This window comes from Papaver somniferum, unplaced genomic scaffold, assembly GCF_003573695.1.
Source record: "Papaver somniferum cultivar HN1 unplaced genomic scaffold, ASM357369v1 unplaced-scaffold_80, whole genome shotgun sequence".
Lineage (NCBI taxonomy): Eukaryota > Viridiplantae > Streptophyta > Magnoliopsida > Ranunculales > Papaveraceae > Papaver > Papaver somniferum.
In genome coordinates, this window is record NW_020650971.1 from 3565889 (window position 1) to 3583793 (window position 17905).

Here is a 17905-nt window from a genome sequence, read left to right on the forward strand (position 1 = left end):
TTCTTATAGTAGTGGCCTGAGTTGGGAAAAATTCATGCGATTTAGTGAACTCAATGACCCTGCAAATGGATTTATTGTGAACGGTACTTGTGTCATTGCTGCTGAGGTTTCTTGGACGCTGAAGGAAGACCCAATAGTTGATAGTAAATTAGCTGGCGTGAAATTAGAGAGCGACCCTGCAAAAATTGAAGAGACAGAAACTGAGAAGAAAACCAAACTGAAAGATGGTAAGAGTGGAACGCAGTTGGGAGAACATCCTGGTGCTGGACAAACCTTTGGTGGAGGACGACACAACAACAAAATTGGTTTTTCCGATGAAAAGGAATTCGAAGATGTTGGAGGCTTCAGTATTTGGAGAACACAAGCGCCAATATATATGCAGATCTGGTTGAAATATGGTCATATTCCTTCAATCCAGGTTATGCCAATCTCGTCGTATCCTGTCCTAGTCATGGTGGTCAAAGACCTGATGAATTCAATTATAGATATGCATCAGTGCCGCTATGTAGATTTGTCTTCTGAAATGATCGAGGGTTGGGAAGAGAAGATAAAGATGGCAGAGACAATTAAGTTTAACGTCGAGTGGCTTCGTGAACGATTTGAGAGTGTTAAAAAAGGTGTTTGTGGTATGCAGGAAGTCAAGAATGAATTGCAGGAGCATGGACAGCCTTTACGTGCTGCTAAATCAAAGATCAAAACAATAGAGGATGAGTTGAAGAAGACCGAAGCTCAGCTGATTGCAGCAAAGGATTACTTTCGAGAGAATATCTCTGGAATGCTCTCAGAATCAGATATGGAATTGTATCCAGAAATAGGCGAGGATTTACTGCTTGAAGGGTTGTTTTAAAAGTGAAGCTGTCTCGAAAGTTCTGAGGTTTAGTAAGAATGAGAAAGTCTGAGTAAAGTAAATTTCTTTAATACTTGGTGTTACAGAATTTTCTTTGCAGGCATTCTTCCTGTGGAATTTCATATTTCTGCAAACATGGTTTTACTAATTTAAAAGCGAAGTGTTTTGTTTTCTCTCTTTTGCTTTCAGAAAGCCAGTGATTTTAATGAAGCTTTGTTCTCGAAAGCCTGTTAATGCTTTAGCACATGATGTGGCAGCATCACACTTAGCCTGGAAAATAATAAAGGTTTCAGTTCACCATAGCCATAATGTAACATAACTCTTGCTTCGTGACCATTACATGATACCATTAACATCCCTGATTTCAGAACTGGTAAGCAAAAGCAAAATTTACATTACAGTGCCCTACAAAAAGTCAGGATGCTGGCTGCGCAAATTCCTTTAGGAAGCCTGCAACCCTGAACGCAAGTTTTGAAGTGCCTCTGCTTCCATTTCAACTAGTAGGCGGCAGAATGTTCCAATGTCACATGCTTCTTCCTTGAAATCAATTCTGCACTCCCTCCAAGTGTATACATCGAGATCATCTTCAGTTGTGTTACTAGGAATCTTAGCAAGCACATCAAATCCCTTTGAATCCGCAGATATCATGTATGCATCCTTGCATCACCAAGAAAAAGTTGTCAGACAATGTTGAAATGAAAATTTTAGAAAATTGAACTTTGAGAGGTGAACTGTGATAAACAAGAACTGGCTGAAATGTTTCATCGATAGCACGGTATGGGATAATTACTTACTGCTGCATTGATTTCCAAGTATTCAAAACAGAAGAGCATCAATGCACTACGTCTTGCTCGATTTTGATTGATCCCATCTATTAGCTTTTCAGCAAACATTGCTACAAATATCAGACAGATATAACTTAACATTTCAGTGCTTACACGAATGGAATAATGTATTAATTTTATGCTAAAATGGAAATAACGTAACTAAAAAATAGGGCAGAGCTCCTGAAATGTACTACTTACACAATGGATCTGTCTTACTAAGTTCCAGCTCTTCCAAATCAACTTCATGGTCGGTTCCAGTGCTGTCAATATAGCTGCATGATCTGTCCAAAATGATTGTTTCTCACTTTTCAGAAACCACAAGTTCATCTACTATGGCAGTAAGCCCACATATGATGCATTAGTAAAGTATCTTACCTAATATCGAACTTATAAACCACAAAACCATTTTCGCCTGCACTCAACACATCTCGAAGATTATCGGTTCGTGACACAGAGCTGATACGCGAAGAATTGAATATTTCCTTAACTGCATAACTAGCTGCACTAATTACCTTCTTTTCTAACTCAATGGTTTCTCTTAAACTCTCAGTAACATGCCGCATCTGTATAATGAGACGAACAAGTAATGTTACTAGCTCATCGAATTTGACCACCAAAACCAATAGACAGAAGCAATAGCACTCGTTAGAAAATGCTAAAATGTACACTTAGAGGGCTGGCTGATTGTTAAAAGCTAAAAGTGCACAGTAATCATGGATCTAATTCACCGATTCGCATCAACTCGAAGAGGTTTTTAAACGTCAATTTGTACATAAGAGTTGCAGGAATTCAGAAACAAGTGAGTTTACCTTTTCTTCTTCAAGAGACAGAACATCACCAGTCAAAGCAACCCTGGTAGGTAACTGCAACACAATTCCGAACAAACTTAATCGAACAATGGACTAGATACAAGAATAACAAAAATCCAACAAATTTGCAACACCAACCTTGCCTATAGACTTTAGCACATTTGCAAGTGGACCAGGATACGGATTAGCCACCGCCATAGAACCGCGTTCGTCAATAACAACATTCTACAAAAGAAACACACCACAGATTCAATCAAATAAGCACATCTACAGCAAAATTTAAACTCAATCACTCATTCTTATTTCGAATAATACCCAATTTGTACATACCAGATTATGCAAGTCATCTTGTGGTACACATAGGTAAGGTATTCCTCTCTTGAGAAAATACATAATCCTTGATGTATGAATATCTTCTTTACTATCACCAAAAACAACTAAATTTGTTTAAGCTCGTCCATTGATTAAGTAAGCAAAAGGGTTAAGCTTTTAAGGGTCAAAAATGACAATTTGTTTACCTTCCTGCTGCATCTGCTTTTACAGTGTTTAGATAACCTCGCCAATTTGAAGCCATTATATTCTAAAAAACACAAAATTAACCATTTCTACTTCAAATTAGCACAGAATAAAGGAAACCCAGAATCTCAATTTCAACCAAAATCTACTCTAGAGGTGCATTGAAATACAAAAGGAGGAATAGAAACAGAGAGAGATAAGAGTACCTTGCACTTGTCAGCAAATGTTAATGCTAGATCCTTAGAACCCTTCATCTTTTCCACCAGAATTGATTTGAAGAAAATGACTGATGATTTCAATTTGGACGAGGAGGAGGAAAGGGGGTTTACAACTTTTAGTTGAGGTTTTAGGACTTGGGAGGCTAGAATAAAAATAAAAACAACTGTCTTTCTTTACACTTCTTGTACACCGATTCATCGTTAAGAGTTAAACCGACTCAATGTCATAAATACCCTTGAAACGGAATAAAAGGACTTTTATAATTTCCCAGATTCAATTAAGAACACCAAGAACTCGATCAATCAGACAGATCTCTAGCTTCAATGGATTCTTACTTTTCCCCGAATTCGCAATTCGATAAGGAACGGCACTTGAGATATCTGAGCATGATGTACGAGAACATCCCTAGTCAATATCAAGAACAGGAAATCAATCGTCTTACTCTTGCTTACTTTGTTCTCTCTGGTTTAGACGTCCTCAATGCCATAGATCTCGTAATTCAATTCTCTATCTATGTAAATTTTACAAGTTACTACCATCAATTTCAGTTTTTGGATTCATTTGTATTGAATTGAATTTAGGTTGACAAAGAACATGTAGTGAATTGGGTATTGTCTTTTCAAGCACATCCAAAGAGTAGAGCTGATTTGGAAAACGGTATGAATATATTTTAGCTTGTTGGTTTTCTTACAATTTGATGCTTGAAAGGTGCTTCTTTTTTTTTCTTTTTTCAGGGTGTTATTATGGATTCTATGGTTCTAGAACGTCACAGTTTCCAGCAAACAATGATTTCCGGGTATGTGTAGTTGAGGATTATGTTAAGGCTTATAGATTTTTTGTTTATTGAAAACTTTTGTTAGTCTTGGAGAAATTCATGAAATCGTGTCCATTGATTGCAGGGTTGTAAAACTGTTAATGTGGTGTGGATTGCTATGATACAGAACTGATCCATGTTAGAATTTTTTTTGCTTGTTTTGATGTACTAAAATGTGGCTATTTGAGCAGGATTTGAGTCATAGTGGTAGTAATTTAGCGAGTACGTATAGTGCATTAGCGATTTTGAAGATAGTTGGGTATGACTTGGAAAGTATTGATTCTGAAGCTATGTTAATTACGATGAAACATCTTCAACAGCCAGATGGGAGGTATGGTATTGTTAGTTTCATGGACTAGAATATTTTGTATGTTAATGTCATGTTTTGTGAACTAAGTGGATGGATTCGTAAACAAACTGGTGGTAGTCTATAATTTTATAATCTTGTTTCGTCTGTGTATGCAGTTTTATGCCTATTCATACTGGTGCAGAGAAGGACCTCCGATTTGTATATTGTGCCGGTAAGGAATTTACTTGAGTTAGTATTACTATCAATTGTCGAATGGTAATTCTTTTCTTTTTACTTTTGTTATATGAGTGAAGTCTTATTTTGTTTCAGCTGCCATATCTTCCTTGTTGAATAATTGGAGTGGGATGGATATGGAGAAAGCCAAGGAGTATATATTGAACTGTCAGGTATGTGTATATGCCAAATTTCTTCTCAAATGTGAGTTTTAGTGGACTTTTACACAAATCGCCATTGCAGGACTTCCATCCAGTGCGTATTACTTACTACCAGGTCTTTTATGTGCAGTCATATGATGGGGGATTTGGTTTGGTTCCTGGATTAGAATCTCATGGTAGGTGGATATTGCAAAGCTGCACATGATTAGCCATGCTTTCCCTAATTTGATCCACTATCTGTTGTGCGTCTCTTTTTTTGTTTCCCGTTCAACATTTTATAGCTATTTTATCTCTTATGATACTTAGCATCAAAACTTGATTAGTGATGCAGGTGGTGCAACATATTGTGCAGTTGCAGCTCTACGTTTGATGGGATTTATTGAAGATGATGTTTTGTCCAAAGGGACAACATCATCTTCTGTTATCGATGTGCAATCACTGTTGGAATGGTGCTTGCAGGTGCATTTTCTGTTTCATGTTTGTGCCAGTAAAATATACTTTAAAATCAGACGTGTCTTTGAGGTCTAAATAGTTTATGTACTGTGAGTTACATGTTAAGTGTAACCCAACTCCATTCACATTTCATTCTGCAGAGGCAAGCAATTGACGGTGGATTTCAAGGGCGAGCAAACAAGGCGACTGACACATGTTATGCATTTTGGTAACACTCATTACACTGCTGAGTTAAGTTGGTTCGGTTGCATGTGTTTTGGCTTGACAAAGTGCCACTCGTGTTTTGCACAGGATTGGTGGCATACTGAGAGTCTTGGGGGCTCAGAACTTCTACGACAATTCAGCGCTACGAGAATTTCTGCTTACTTGTCAATCTAAGGTGCTGTTGCGTCTCGTTGCTTACTTGTTCTGCTAGATGTTAGATATCACCATTTAAGATGCTGGAATGCTTTATTTGTTACATTGCAAAGTTTTTCCATGTTGAGTTTCTTATTGATGTTTTTCTCTTGTTCAGTATGGTGGTTTCAGTAAGTTTCCAGCACAGCTGCCAGACCTATACCATGCCTACTTTGGGTTTGCTGCATTTAGCCTGCTTGAGGAGACTGGTCTTAACCCGCTCTGCATTCAACTAGGTATAACGGATTTGGCTGCAACTGGAATCTGAGCTATGGTGTTATTCAACTGTCTTGCACTCCTGTCCCATCCAGCTCATGTGCAGATACTTTACCTGGATCAATCAAGAGCTATGGTTTAAATTGAACACTCCAACTTGCAACTGAGGGTATCAATGAAAGTAAAGTCTCCAGTTTGAAATCATCAGTTTGTAATCAGCTTTTCTGTATTTTAAGCTTCCATTTAAAAGCATGGATTTTGACTTGTCACTGTCAGTTGTTGATAAAAGTGAATTGACCAAACATGATACCTACTCTGATCAATTGACCAATTAACAGATACACGGACAATAAACACAACAGCTTGCTGTAACAGAATGACTGTAAATTATTGGCACTAAATTAAGAATATGGGATATTTTAGCGTTTCCTTCCCAAATAGATTGAAATTAGTATTTCCTCACCTTGTTACCTTTTCCATCCATTCCTCGGTTAGCTGAGTCAGCACCTGTGTAAGCGTGGCATAAACTGTACACGTGTTTTATGACTTTCCCAAAATACCCTCCGCTAAGAACCAGTTCACAATTATCACCAACATACACATATACATCATCGCAACCACCACCTTCTCTGTTATTTCTTCTCGAAACCCCGACCTACACTTTATCACCAATTCCTCCATCTATCATCACTTCAGAGTCATCCCTAATTTCTAGCAAACCCCTGCGACACAATCTATTTCCGGCACCTTCATTCAAACAGCTCCGTCAACAACACAAAAATATCTTCTCCATAATCTCATCCACTACTGTATCTTCACCAGTATAACAATAACTCAGCAACTCCATTAAATCCATTGTTGTTCTGTAACACGACCCTCAATACCATTTCTCAATCCCTTCACAGAACCATTGATTTCACCATCTACCAACTCGAGCTGTTGGTGTTCGGATTCAATCAAAAACCCCTTCTTCAGTTGATTTCCAATTCCATATTCTCCGTGTTTGTACCCCATTAAAATGATGCACGTGCATGCCGCACAAGCTATCCAATGGGCTCGTTGGGGAAGCCTATTTGGTTTATGGTAGAAATCCGTAGTTTATTAAAGAAACCCAGATGGTTATTAAAGAAACACATAGCTTATTATAGAAGCCCAGTCTAGTTTATTAAAGAAATTATTTTGCTTAACATGGAAGCTCAATTTGGTTTATTATGGAAACCCACTGTTCTTAATATGGAAGCTTAATTTGGTTTATTATAGAAACCAACTTGGCTTAGTATGGAAGCTCAATTCGGTTTATTGGACAAACCTACTGGCTTATTTTGGAAGCCTAATAGGCTTATTATTGAAATCCATTCGGTTTATTATGGAAACAAGTTTTGCTTATTGTGGAAGCCCAATGACCCATGGGTTAGCTCTTAGAACCCATGGATCGGTCCACCAACCCGAATTCTCCTCTCTCCAGGAAAGGGGTTTAAACTTGGATAAGGGTCACGAGGACTAGGATATTTTGAATATTGACTTTGGAATTATTTAAGATAATTATGGTTATATTAAATCCTAACAAAAAGAGGATAAATGTTATCATTGGGTAATTATCTTGAATAGTTATACTTAATATCTAAGATAATTATAGAAACCCCAACGAAAAGAGGATAATTATCTTTATTTTTAATTATTATTTAAGATAATAATTAAGATAAGTGCAAAAACCCTAATAGAAAGAGGAAAGAATTAGTTAGGATATTATAATTATTTAAGATAATTATAGTTCTTAAGAGAAAGGATAATTATTATTCAAGATAATAATTAAGGTAAATCAAAATTATGATAGATGACAAACTTTATTGTGAATGTGGTTGTTTTCTTAGATTTGTACAGGTAAAGGGAAGTTATTAAGATAATTATGAAAACCCTAAAGCTAGACCTACTTTCTGCCTATAAACAGAGGCTAAATCCTAACTCAAAAGGTACAGATTTTCTAATCTTTTTCCACACAAAACATCTGCTGAGAAATTCTCTCTGACTTTAGCATCGGAGTGTTTTTGCAGGTACCCCCACCATTCAATATCTATCGCATCACCAATTTCTTGTGGAGCTGAATCAATAGTGTCAATCAATCAATCACAGTTTCATCAACATCTTTGGTGAAATCAAATCGACAAAGGAGATTTAATCTATCTACACACATCTCGAAGAATGTTGGGGTGAATATTTTTGCACCAACATCTTTTGGCGCCGACTAAGGAGACGTGATTAACAATCTTGTGCACTAACACCGAGCTAAGTCATGTTCCGTTAAGCTTGTTGGAGATAAAATACAGTTTACAAATGGATAAATTACGTATTGTGTGCCTTTATCACGTCTAAGCTGGAGTTCACAGAGAAATCCAACCCTAATAGCGAAAGTTTCAATGCTAAGAAGATGATCATCCCGAGAAACAGTAGTTCGAGAAGATTCAAATTGAGGTGGAAGTCAAATGATGAGATTACCGACATACACAAGAATAAGCCAAACTCAATTCCACAACTGGACTTTAATATGGCAGACCTCAGTTACTTTCTTCTTGGAATCAAATCACATCAACTGTCTACCAAGGGGCTACGATGTTCTTATTTTCCAGCAAAAGATCGAGCGATGCTTTATCATTGTCATCATCAAATACTCCGACCATTAGAATCTTCAATCATTTCATTATTCAGAATGTCACTGGAAACAAGAGAAATGCTCGAATAACACTACAATTCAGTCGGGATTTGAACACCAATCCAGGGCACTTCAGGTGCATACAATCTTCTTAAAATTTCCACTGAAGGGAAAAACAACAAATTAAGAGATGCCAGTCTTCACTAAAGAATTCAATGAAGCTGCATTCCACAAACTGTACCAACGAGATCAAGGCAGACCTTCTACAGATGAAAAGTGGCTAACTTCAATATAGCTATAGACGCAGATGCGCACTAAGTGGGGCAAGCTATTGTTGTACATTCTAAAATGGAGAGCCACAATCCTAGATGACGCAAAAGAATATGCAAAAAAAAAAAAAAGCGTGGAGTGAGAGACCAACAAGCGAGTTACACACCATTATGGATATATTAGGTCCATTTCTCGATGCATTTACGGGCGTTGGAAAGAAGGGATTGGATATTGTAGGTTCATTTCCCAATGCCCCTGGGAGGCGTCTTTGGCAATATCTCTACAAATAATTGAGGAAGCTAAAGTGTCGCTAGAATGCAATCAAAATCGACATATTTCGGGAAGGTCGAACAAATGGAGCCGTCCTTTTCAATTTCACTACAATTGATGGGGGCGGTTAGGATTGAAGAAACGACAAACGCCCGGGGTATATAATTCTCACCAACTATTATACTATAAATCTAGTTTATGGTCATAATTAATAACATTTTTTGCATGTGTTTATCAAAGAAATACTTGCGATATCTTTTCTAACAAAGAAAAAGACAGAAACGAAGTGTTCTAGAATAACAATAGAGTATTCTGGATAGTGTACATATATAGATTATGAAATATATGCATCTCTACAAAAACAACAATTGCATTGCCATGGAGTCCTACCTTCCTTGTATGACTTGGGATGAAGGAAGCAACCGCTCGCTAAAGGTGCTGCGAGAATCATTAAAGGTGCTGCGAGAATCATTTCGGAGGAAGAAGTGTGACGCATAGGTTTTTATCTCAAGGATACTATTGTCCTTATGCAAAGTAACGCAAAAAAAGTATACAAGAATTGTAGTAGCTACATGGCCTCTTATGAAGAGTCCAGCAGGAGAACGATGTCTAGCTACGAGTCAGTGGATATTCCAGCAATTGGGGATGGGATTGGACATTATAGGTCCATTTCCCGCTGCACCGAGGCATGTACTACTTGCTAGATGTAATTGACTGCATCAACAAATGGCTTGAGGTAGTAGCATTGGTGAGAATGAAGTTGGTACACATGTGCACAAATTCATCTGAGAAAACAAATACTTAGTCATATAATCCGAAGAAAATTCAACACGGTTAGACAACATGGGGCGTCCTTTTCAATATCACTAAAATTAATGGGGGAGGCTAGGGTCGAAGGAACGACCAACACCCAGTAAGAATTGGGAACAGTTTTTGCAATTATTTAATAAGGAAATACTTGTAATGTTTTTCTAAAAGGAGACAAAAATAATTGCAATGGAACCATACCTTCCTTGTGTGACTTGAGAGGAAGGGAAGCAATTGTTCGCTCAGGCACATGAAGGGTGTTGTGAGGATCATTCTGAAGGAAGGAGTCTGGCGCATAGGCTTTTATCCCAAATAGTACTTCTGCCCTTATATGCACAGTGATTGCAAGGACTATATAAGAAAATGCTTGGTTGATCAGCTAAACATGCATGGCCCTCTTATAAAGAGACCAGCGAATGAGTTGCATCTGGTTGTGAGCCCGTGGCCGTTTAACATGTGAGGAATGGATGTTGTAGCTTCGTTTCCAGCTGCACTTGGGGGCGTCAAGTATTCGTTAGCTACAACTGACTACTTTACTAAATGGGTAGAAGCAGTAGCTTTGGTAAGAACAGGGGAGATACACATCTGCAAGTATTTTCAGTTTTGATGTACCAGTGATGATCATTTATGACAACGGAAAACAACCTGCCTAGTCAAATACACGAGCAACCTGCATTCAAATAAGATAAAATCCTCGCTGTTATGAAACATTTCACGCACACATATGTCTCAAAATATTTTCTATTAAAGAGAAACGTAAAGAGCTTGGAACATTTTTTATTAAAGAGAAAACCAAGCACTTTGAATGTTCATTATTGAAGGAAGTTGTCTTCGTTCAGACTACATACCATTGAAAGATCCTAAAGGCTAATCAGTTAAGAGGTAGCTGATCATAGAGGATCCTAACAACAATCATTACGCAGTTCTTGTGGTGCATCTGCTGAGGAGTCTAATTTGATTGCATGTTATGGTCGATCATATAAAGTTTCTTTCGTGGAAGGTGATGACGAGTTGATGGATATATTGATGATAATCAAGCAAAGTTAAAAGAAAAGCAAGTCTTGTACAGCTCAAAGACTAGTAGCAATCTAATTTTTGAAGGAAAGAACTAAGATATAGGTGCAGAGACAGTGCAGTTGTTACATAAACATGTTAACTGCTCTTGTTTTGAACAAACAAGAAGATAATTTAAGAACAACAAAAGGAAGGATGAAAGTACTTACTGAAAAAGGTAGCAAACTTCTATTGTGGGTAGTAAAAGGAGGTGCCAAGGTGCTCATATAAAAGGAGATTCACTGCCGTAGAAGAAAGGAAATACATATTTTACAGGGACAAGGACTTTAAGAGTTTCACAAGTCGTCCGATTTCTAGACGGCTATATTTTCAACTAGTTGATATGGACGTGATTGAATGAGAAGTGGAAGCTAATGGGCTTCTATACCGTGTTCTAAATTGGAGATTTCTCAAGTTCGAAAGCACACAGAATGATCAACCAACCTAATCCCAAGCAAGGACAGCTGACATGTATAATTGGTTGATGTGGTGCTGTCGTTCCAGGCCAAGTGAAGTGGCAAAGCAAGATTAAGCTACCAACGGCAGTCTAGCATCCATCCTTGCACAAGTAAATCAAATCATAGGATTCATGATGGATGAAAAATTGTCATCTAGACATACAAACTACACGCAGTTGGGAAGAGTAGCTACAGAAAGACAATCAACGACTAAGCTACGGATCCTAAACACTTCGCTGTAGACAAAGTAGAAAAGGAAACTCACGCAATAACAAGAACATGTCATATACTCTTGATGCACTACCATTATTGGCGGATTGAAGGTTACGAACATCAGCTGAAGAAACATCGCCTAAGGTACGTGAAATTATAGAAGCTCACCTTTGTTCTTCTATAAAGATGGGTGCTGTTACTGTAAACTCCAAGGATTCAAGCATCGAACTACCAAGGATGTTGCTGCAATTTCGTATAATCTTGGTAAGAAGGTTATTGCTGCAGACACCCGTCAGGAAGGAAGAGATTGGAAAGATGATGCAAGAAAACAGAAATGGTCATTCAGACTTTTTATCAAACATGCCGTGACCCATACTCTTCTTGCCATAGCTTTAAACTTTTATGGCTTTCAATTTCTCCAAAAAAAATCCTACATAGTTCAATTCATATTAAACCCATCAATCATACGCCATTCAACATTGGAAAATTATCAGCTTGGTTCTTCATCGTTAATCAACGGCGGCACAGTTGAAGTTGTGCTCGAATTACGAACCAATTCATTCACATACTCAGACCATATTCCCTTCTCAGAGTAATTACAGATTAAGCTTCTTAATCTTTGATCGGAGCCATGGATAAATGCCAACAGAAGCTTGGTCGGAAACTGGTTGCAGCAGCTTCGGTAGGAAACAATAAACTCGAGCTCCTCTGGTTACCAATTCTTGGTTCCCCAAATCGAGCTTTAGTCCATCAATAAGAGCGAACTCTGCAGATGAAAGAAAGAAAGAAAACCCCGATTGTAGTAGAACTATACCTACATTTTGTGACTTCAGAGCTAAAAAGCAATTGCACATCAAGGGTGCCATGGAAATTATTCTGGGGTACGGAGCTTGGCACGTAGGATTTTATTACAAGGACGCTTTTGGCCTCCAATATAAAAGTGACGTGAAAGAAGAATGCACCGTTGCAAACTGTGACCCTCGTTTAAGGATGCTGGCAAATGTTATATCCGTTGCAATTCGGCAAGCGAAATTGGTATTGCCATATTGGTGATCAATTTCTTGATGCACCTGGGGGCGTCAAATATCTATTTGCTGCAACCTACTAGGTCATCAAATGGGTAGCAGTAGTAGATTTGAAACAATCAAATTTCTATGTCAGCTGGATTCACATCATGATACATGAACAATCATACATGCCTCAGTTTTGGTAAGAATCGAGAACACATTTTACATGAAAGAATTTTATTAAAGAGAAGAAACAAAAACAAAATATAATATTAAAACTTAACAGTCCTTAAAAAGAAGGAACATACACATCAATAAAGAAAAACAAACTTGAGAAGGTCAACTTGGAGGCAGAGGATTTACAAAAAGCAGACAAAGTATTAGAGCTATGAAACGGATTTCAGGATTCATTAATGGAGCAAAGTCGCAAGTTGTGAAAGTATGAAGGATGAAGCACCACTTTTATAAGACAAAGTTAAGTATCGTACAAGAAAAAATTAAGTCGATAGAGTTCGACAAGAAGCAGAGCTTTTGAAGTTCGAGAGGAAATCAAATTCCCAAAGGTCATGGCGGCCTGGGGAGAATTTTAGTCTTTTGATTTTCTTATTTTTTCAACAAGTTGATAATTAAGAGAGGCAATGTTTGTACCCGTTTAAAATGATGCATGTGCATGCGGCACAAGCTATCCAATGGGCTCGTTTGGGAAGCCTATTTGGTTTACGGTAGAAACCCGTAGTTTATTAAAGAAACCCAGTTGGTTATTAAAGAAACACATACCTTATTATAGAAGCCCAGTCTAGTTTATTAAAGAAATTGTTTTGCTTAACATGGAAGCTCAATTTGGTTTATTATTGAAACCCACTTTTCTTAATATGGTAGCTTAATTTGGTTTATTATTGAAACCAACTTGGCTTAACATGGAAGTCCAATTCGGTTTATTGTACAAACCTACTGGCTTATTTTGGAAGCCTAGTTGGCTTATTATTGAAGCCCATTTGGTTTATTATGGAAACAAGTTTTGCTTATTGTGGAAGCCCAATGACCCATGGGTTAGCTCTTAGAACCCATGGATCGATCCACCAACCCGAAAGAGGTTTAAACTTGGATAAGGGTCACGAGGACTAGAATATTTTGAATATTGACTTTGGAATTATTTAAGATAATTATGGTTATATTAAATCCTAACAAAAAGAGGATAAATGTTGCCATTGAGTAATTATCTTGAGTAGTTATAGTTAATCTCTAAGATAATTATAGAAACTCTAACAAAAAGAGGATAATTATCTTTATTTTTAATTATTATTTAAGATAATAATTAAGATAAGTGCAAAAACCCTTATAAAAAGAGGAAAAAATTAGTTAGGATATTATAATTATTTAAGATAATTATAGTTCTTAAGAGAAAGGATAATTATTATTCAAGATAATAATTAAGATAAACCAGAATTATGATAGATGACAAACTTTATTATGAATCTGGTTGTTTTCTTGGATTTGTACAGGTAAAGGAAAGTTATTAAGACAACTATGAAAACCCTAAAGCTAGACCTACTTTCTGCCTATAAATAGAGGCTAAATCCTAACTCAAAAGGTATAGATTTTCTAATCCTTTTCCACACAAAACACCTGCTGAGAAACTCTCTCTGACTTTAGCATCAGAGTGTTTTTGCAGGTACCCCCACCATTCAACATCTATTGCATCACCAATTTCTTGTGGAGCTGAATCAATAGTGTCAATCAATCGACCACAGTTTCATCAACATCTTTGGTGAAATCAAATCGACAAAGGAGATTTAATCCATCTACACACATCTCGAAGAATGTTGGGGTGAATATTTTTGCACCAACACTCCGTAAACCCCATCCCAATCTCCATTGATGTAGCTTCATCTCTTACAACTCTGAACACACATCCATCTGTCTCATCTCAGATTCCCATCAATACCCATTGCCATCAACACAGTGGCAAATCCCCTATTCATAATACTAATTCAAACGTTAATTTGATTGGATTATTGCATGAAGTTGCAGATGAAAAATTAGGTTTGGTGGAGAAACTGATTTAAGTATCTAGGTTTGTTGGGTCTGTCTAGGGTTTGAGTCGAATTGGATATCGAGAAATCGGATTCGCTGAATCGATGAAATGATGATGTTGAAGATGGATCTGGTCATTTTGAGTTGAATTAGATGAATTTAGAGAGTGGTTTTGAGTTTGATTGTTGTTTGTGGTCAATTACAGATGATAGTTAGGGTTTGTTGAATCAGTTTGAAGCAGAGAATGAGATGAGGCTGGTGGAGATGAAATTCTGTTGTTACGATAAATGGGTGTTCTGAGTTAGAAGGAGTTGCTGGTGATGTTGTGTTGCCGTTGAAGATGCATACGAGTGTCTGAGTCTCAGTTGCAGGGAAGAACACGAGTTGCTGGTAATTCAATTCAGATTATAACTTTGATTTAAACAAATGGGGGTATTTTTGTAAGTTTTTCGACACGTGTACATTTTTGCCACGCGTATATCCTTGCTGACTCAACTAACTGAAATTTGGATGGAAAAGGTAACGAGGGGAGGAAACACTAATTTTAATCTATTTGGGGAGGAAACACTAAATAGCAAACTTGGCAGGGGAGAAAACGCAAAATAACCCTAAAAACATTAAGCAAAAAGAACAAAAAGTCATATTTATATGGATTCAAAAGGAAGTGTAATGCATCTAAGGCCTTGGGTTCTTCAATACGAGAACAGGAAGATTAAAAATAGTTAAAAAGAAACGAAAGCAAGAAAAGAGAAAAGACAAACGAGTTCTTCAGTTTAAAGTGCAAAGATCACTTTCAAGTGTCTATCTAAGAGGGCGATGGAAATACCGTCGGCCTTGGCTTTACCACAAATGGCAGGAACGTCAAACCTGCTTCATGCACATGTCTGTTATCCAAGCAGACCTCTTCAGAGGTGCAAAGATCACTTTGTCCAAAAGGGTACTGTCGGCATTGGCTTTAGCACAAACGGCAGGAACATCATACTTGCATCATGTACATGTCTGTTATCCAAACAGAACTCTTCAAAGCTTCTCGTCTTGATATTAAACCCCCAAACCCATTTCTTGCAACCGAGCAAAACAATGTTTCGGTCTACCGGACTGAAACCTAAAACTTGGATTCCTGCAGCTTTACCTTTGCGAGAAAGCACTTCCTCGCAGATACCGCCAACTGAAATATCCTTGTGCAACATTTCCCAGTTGCCCATATTGAGCACCCAAACACTCACAGTAATTTCACTTGCTGCCTTTCTAGCTTTGGCGTAACAGAGCCAACCTTCTGACTCACCAATATGACTACTAAAGTGAAGAAACTCAGTATCATCAAACTCCATATCTGGCAAATTAATCAAACTACATTGATGACCATCACTTTTATTAATCTGATTGAGATTGTAAACTAACATTCTACTCCCCCCTTGAATCCAAAACAAAGCACCATTAAGGATAACAAGTTTATCAAACGCAGGGAATCGCCACACGACATTTTCATCACACGAAACTTGAAAACTTTCCCATATGCCCAGATCAGAAGAATATATCTCAACATTGAAATTCTTCGAGGGCTCCTTAAACTGTGGGATACGCACAACCTTATAACAACTAGCAAATGATGATAAGGAATAATCAAAAAATATACCACAAACATCAAATAATTTAATCTGGGAACCAGGTGGTAATGGAAGTGAAACCCATGTCTGAGTTAGTGGATTACAAACATGATACCTACTGTGCTCTTCTCCAATACGTGAAATACAGAGTACCAAACCATTACAAGAACCTAACAGGAGTAGTCTAGGTCCTTGAAATGGTTTGTGATTTTTAAGAAACTTAAAAGAGAACAAATGTTGATTTCTAGACATAAACCCTGAATGTAAATCAGGATATGCCATCTTTGATTCCATAGGGGTTTCATCATCATCATCTTTATAAATAATTGTAAAATATTGTATCCATGGGAGAGACTTGCTGTGAATTTTGAACCATTTGATTATGAAATTAGGGTTTGAGAGGTTAGATAACCATACCTTGGAAAGACATTTCAACTGGTAAATCGAATTCAGAGGAAGATAAGTAAAGATTTCAATCAAAATATCATCTGTTAGTGATGAGCACACGAAAGAAATTGAAGAAGAAGACATTCCCCAATCAATCTGAGATCCAAAAACCCTAGAAAATCCCCAAATTTCCTTTGTTCTGTATTTTCGAAGTACTCGAGGTTTTTGGGTTGGATATCACCGCAATGCATCAAGAAATTTGATCGTAGCCGCTCGATAATGTACTCCAACCAGGGCCCACCTTTTAGTGATACGTAGGAATTCCATGTTGACACCTTGGATCGAATCCTAGCAGCCTGTTGGATAAAAAAGAAAAATAGAAAAAACCTACTATTATTTTGGAAAATAATCGGCCACAAAAGAAAATCACTGTCACCGAAACTCTTGAAAATCCGCCTCTTTGCCAATAAGTCAAGAATTTGAGGACATTTGATAACACGATGATTGGATCAGGCACTGGAAATTTGATTATAAATCGTACAAACGATAATCAGATTAAACCTCTTTATTCAAAAGAATGAGAATTAGACATCTTTTTTTATTTATTTATTTTCTTCAAGGAAAAGACTATTTATAAAGCCAGCAATAAGTTACAGACTTACATCACAGAGAACAGTTATGGAGCTGGTCTCAAATCCCGGCAGCTGCAGCTTATGTATAACTAAAGAAAAATCTGAAGACAGAATCTGATAACAAAACCTGGAAAATAGAGAAACAGTAAGTTAAAGCAGAGATACAGACATCAAATACATTGAGCAAAAAGAACAAATGAGTTCCAACTTCAAGGGGAATTACATTACAACATCTAATAGTAAGCATTACAAATTCAACAGTGTACAGAGTCGATACCAAATCGAGAACATTAAATCACAAATTTTCAGCTAAGACGAAGCACTGCAACATGCCTGATGGGGTGATGAAACTAAAACTATATGGGGGACAAAGAAAACCCACTGGAACCTCGTTCACGAAATATTTAAGCGCTAGTTTCAAAACATCGGCAAAATGCACCAAAAAACCTATATCCAAAATCTACTTGAAGAATAAAATATTCACGCAATTACAAAGAAAATCTCAAACCCCATTTTAACTGGCTATGTTAAGCCTGTGCAAGTCGTAATTGATGCTTCCAGATGGCTTTCGGCCCACACCAGCCATCAACAGAGGTAACCAATGGGAGTCGGTGCAAATGGCTTGAGGATAGGAAAGATCGATAATCAAAGAAGAAGAACTATGATTTTAGGCATACCAAAAACTTTCAAGGCATATTAAGAAGTTTTCCCATCCTAGGGGATCTTATAAAGGGTGTCT

At 37.3% G+C, this 17905-nt stretch overlaps 3 protein-coding genes and 1 long non-coding RNA gene across 5 annotated transcripts; 1 reads left to right on the top strand and 3 right to left on the bottom strand.

The window, feature by feature from the left end:
• Positions 1–1118: 1118 nt before the first annotated feature.
• LOC113344843 lies at positions 1119–3325 on the bottom strand. Its single transcript, XM_026588742.1, has 9 exons — positions 3206–3325; positions 3002–3063; positions 2814–2904; positions 2622–2708; positions 2484–2537; positions 2050–2237; positions 1873–1955; positions 1642–1742; positions 1119–1504 (listed from the first exon to the last, which is right to left on the bottom strand). Exons 1-9 carry the CDS (start codon positions 3251–3253, stop codon positions 1289–1291), a joined length of 930 nt encoding a protein of 309 aa, XP_026444527.1. The 5' UTR covers positions 3254–3325; the 3' UTR covers positions 1119–1288.
• A 177-nt stretch (positions 3326–3502) lies between these two features.
• On the top strand, positions 3503–6828 carry LOC113344869 (geranylgeranyl transferase type-1 subunit beta-like). 2 transcript variants are annotated; one of them, XM_026588765.1, is made up of 12 exons: positions 3503–3712; positions 3800–3875; positions 3953–4014; positions 4224–4363; positions 4498–4553; positions 4652–4728; positions 4847–4892; positions 5048–5175; positions 5310–5377; positions 5461–5548; positions 5684–5848; positions 6771–6828. In XM_026588765.1, exons 1-11 carry the CDS (start codon positions 3542–3544, stop codon positions 5831–5833), a joined length of 1062 nt encoding a protein of 353 aa, XP_026444550.1. In that variant the 5' UTR covers positions 3503–3541; the 3' UTR covers positions 5834–5848; positions 6771–6828. The 2 variants fall into 2 exon arrangements, with proteins under 2 accessions (XP_026444550.1, XP_026444549.1); XM_026588764.1 differs by lacking the exon at positions 6771–6828 and having other exon boundaries at positions 5684–6050.
• A 2460-nt stretch (positions 6829–9288) lies between these two features.
• LOC113344855 lies at positions 9289–12337 on the bottom strand. Its single transcript, XR_003357928.1, has 3 exons — positions 11668–12337; positions 9977–10445; positions 9289–9753 (listed from the first exon to the last, which is right to left on the bottom strand). It is a non-coding gene; the product is annotated as an uncharacterized LOC113344855 (long non-coding RNA).
• Positions 12338–15460: 3123 nt separating this feature from the next.
• LOC113345014 (putative F-box protein At3g23970) lies at positions 15461–16429 on the bottom strand. The gene has a single exon (XM_026588871.1). The coding sequence runs from the start codon at positions 16427–16429 to the stop codon at positions 15461–15463; it is 969 nt and encodes a 322-aa protein (XP_026444656.1).
• Positions 16430–17905: the final 1476 nt, after the last annotated feature.

Excerpts from the sequence above, each read along its gene's own strand:
- LOC113344843 (XM_026588742.1), bottom strand. The coding sequence starts at position 3,253 with ATGAAGGGTTCTAAGGATCTAGCATTAACATTTGCTGACAAGTGCAAG. Across the intron at positions 3,064-3,205 it reads CATTTGCTGACAAGTGCAAG|AATATAATGGCTTCAAATTG; the intron begins GTACTCTTATCT and ends TGTGTTTTTTAG. Across the intron at positions 2,709-2,813 it reads AAGATGACTTGCATAATCTG|AATGTTGTTATTGACGAACG; the intron begins GTATGTACAAAT and ends TTTCTTTTGTAG.
- LOC113344869 (XM_026588765.1), top strand. The coding sequence starts at position 3,542 with ATGGATTCTTACTTTTCCCCGAATTCGCAATTCGATAAGGAACGGCAC. Across the intron at positions 3,713-3,799 it reads TCCTCAATGCCATAGATCTC|GTTGACAAAGAACATGTAGT; the intron begins GTAATTCAATTC and ends AATTGAATTTAG. Across the intron at positions 4,015-4,223 it reads CAGCAAACAATGATTTCCGG|GATTTGAGTCATAGTGGTAG; the intron begins GTATGTGTAGTT and ends CTATTTGAGCAG.
- LOC113345014 (XM_026588871.1), bottom strand. The coding sequence starts at position 16,429 with ATGGCATATCCTGATTTACATTCAGGGTTTATGTCTAGAAATCAACAT.